The 2,489-nt window shown below is 38.9% G+C and overlaps 1 protein-coding gene across 1 annotated transcript in view; it reads left to right on the top strand.

Annotated features, from left to right (window-relative positions):
- The window catches only part of TMEM41B (transmembrane protein 41B), an 11,512-nt gene that overhangs the window by 411 nt on the left and 8,612 nt on the right, over positions 1-2,489 (top strand). The window contains exon 2 of the mRNA XM_009328623.1: positions 1,294-1,411. Coding sequence (XP_009326898.1) covers positions 1,294-1,411 — 118 coding nt within the window. The remainder of the gene's footprint in view (positions 1-1,293; positions 1,412-2,489) is intronic.

Raw genomic sequence — 2,489 nt, 5'->3', positions numbered from 1 at the left:
GGGCCGGGAACCGAAACGGGGCAGTGAGGAAACACGCGTGGCTTCGCGTGTGTGTTACTCCAGTATCGGCACGACCGTAGTACAGAAAGTGGCAGAAAGTGCAGCTCGCTGTATTTTCTTTTTTCGTCCTCTAAGTTGTTCTTTTGTCTTATTTTCTTTTCTCTCTGGAGAAGATGTTATTAAAATAACCACCGGTGAGGTATTCATGGTTGTAACTGCTACATGGGTGCCTCTTTCTGCCCCTTTGGCCTTAGCAGAGCCAGTGCACGCCCGTGGGATCACGCTGACCTCAAAGTGAAAAACGTTAAAGCGAGTAAAATTGCCAGCTCGTCCAGCCGGCTCTGTTTCATCTGTGGGTTTCGTCATCCTTTCGCTGTGTTTCACAACAGTGAGGTGGCAGTGCGACCCGCTTGAATGTTGAGCATTGGCATTGTAGTCATGCCACCGGCATCTACGAATGAAAATAGAGCCTTGGCATTTTTTGTGTTCTTCAGGTGGCCAAGACTGACGCTTCCTGCAAAGTTGTGCTAGAAGTGCCTGAGGACAGAGACTGTTTTAAAGTGTATTGCATATATACGGTCATATTGGTAAAAATCTAAAGTATAGAAGAGGCCTAAAATATAATTGCATCACTTACTGTACTCCCATTACTGCCTTTACACAAGAATTTAAAGGCTAATAAAAACCTCTATAGACATATCCAAGAGAAGTCTCTTTTATGAAATAAGTGTAATTCCCAAGTCTGAGAACTGTGATCTTTATATCCCAGGCTGGTGCGTGTGTGTGTTTACATAAGTTTTCTCCTGATGAGTGTGTCTCACCTGCTCGGCTAGTGGCTGTGCCTGGTGTTCTTTCTTCGGAGGAAAAAATATAAAAATCTGTTAATGAGCCTGTTTCAGAGTTGCATTGTACATACTGAAGGTTTAACTTCAAGTTAAATCTCCAATTAACTAGACTGGCAGATGATTTCTGGCAAAAAGGCTTACTTTGTTTTGCTCTATTATCTCTTTACAAACTTATTTATTAATTGAGGCTTAAATTATTAAGGATCATAGAAGTTGACTTCTGTGAGATGTTTGCCAGTGTAAGAACTTCAGATTTGTTTGAAAGCTTTCAGGGAATGTGAGTAGTATGTTGTATATGTTATTGAAAGCATTGGTGGGAAGATTATGTCCACAGAGAGCTTACCTTAACATTTCCTTGAAGTATATGTTTGAAATCTGTTGTAAGATGTGAGGTTTTTTTGTTGTTGTTGTTTTGTTTTTAACTTTATTTGTTTTTGTTTAACCTCAGGGAAAGCTCAGGCAGAAGGTGGATCAGCTCGGACATCACTTCTTATTTTAGTGTCTATCTTCTTATCAGCTGCTTTCCTTATGTTCCTGGTGTATAAAAATTTTCCACAACTTAGTGAGTAAGTATGTCAGGAGAGATTAACTTATTTGCTTTTCATTCAGGATCAAATTGTAGAGGAGCCTACATGGGGTTAAGTGATTTTTAAACTGACATGAGTTAATAATAGATATAACCTTATATTTTTAAAAGGGAATTTGAGTGTATAACCTAGAATGTCAGGATACAAAGCTGAATATCGAAATACTAACCGGTAGGATCTGTGTAAACAGAGTTGTACTTAACCTAGGGTTTCTGTTGGACAGTTGAGATACCGTGTTTTGTAAAGGTACCCCCTGTCACATTAGCAATGGTAACTCACTATGTTCTTAATCTTCTTCAGTTGAGAGCCACAACGTGCTTGGTTAGGGCTAGGTCTATTTTAAAATTCATTGTGCACTGGTATAACTGCAGGCTGTCATCAAAAGGGGCCATCCTTCTTCCTTCATAGCTAAGCTCTTTTCCTTTTTGTTGCATCTAGTAGTCATGTTGGGAAGGTAGATAGTTTGACAAGATGGAAGCCTGCTGGTCTTACAATTTTCTTTTTTTCTTTTAGTAGTTAATTTTCTGTCTGATTAACTTGCTCAACAAGTTCAGTTTGCAACAGTCCAATCACTAAGTCTGATACAGAGGAAGAGAGGACACTCAACTGTGCTGCCCAGGGTTGCACCAGATTAAGGTGTGACATGAGATTTTGCTCTTAAAGCTTTGTTTGTTTGTGAGGTGAAGCTCTGCTGCTCTTGCTGCACTTCAAATGTCATGACCCTAGTGTTGAGGCAGCTACAGTTGTTTTGACTGAAGTGTTGACTGCTGTTCAGTTGCCAAGGTTTGGTTTGAGTAATTATTTCTTTTTGATCAGTACTTGGTAAGGAAAAAAACCCAAAGCCCTAGAAATTAAGCTGATTGTTGTAATGAATAAAAAAATACGGTTTGCAAGTATCTAAAATGGAGGATTTTCTAATACAAAACAAGCTGTAAACATTAAGTGTTCATGTGAGAACATTATCACAACAATAATCATGTGGTTTGTTTGCTGAGGTTGTAGTTTAGTGCTGTAGTGTATCTAATTATATATTCAGTAAGTAATGTTACTATACTGT

The sequence above is a fragment of the Pygoscelis adeliae genome, unplaced genomic scaffold, assembly GCF_000699105.1.
Source record: "Pygoscelis adeliae isolate BGI_AS28 unplaced genomic scaffold, ASM69910v1 Scaffold166, whole genome shotgun sequence".
NCBI classification, from domain to species: domain Eukaryota; kingdom Metazoa; phylum Chordata; class Aves; order Sphenisciformes; family Spheniscidae; genus Pygoscelis; species Pygoscelis adeliae.
This window is presented reverse-complemented; position numbering and strand designations above follow the sequence as displayed.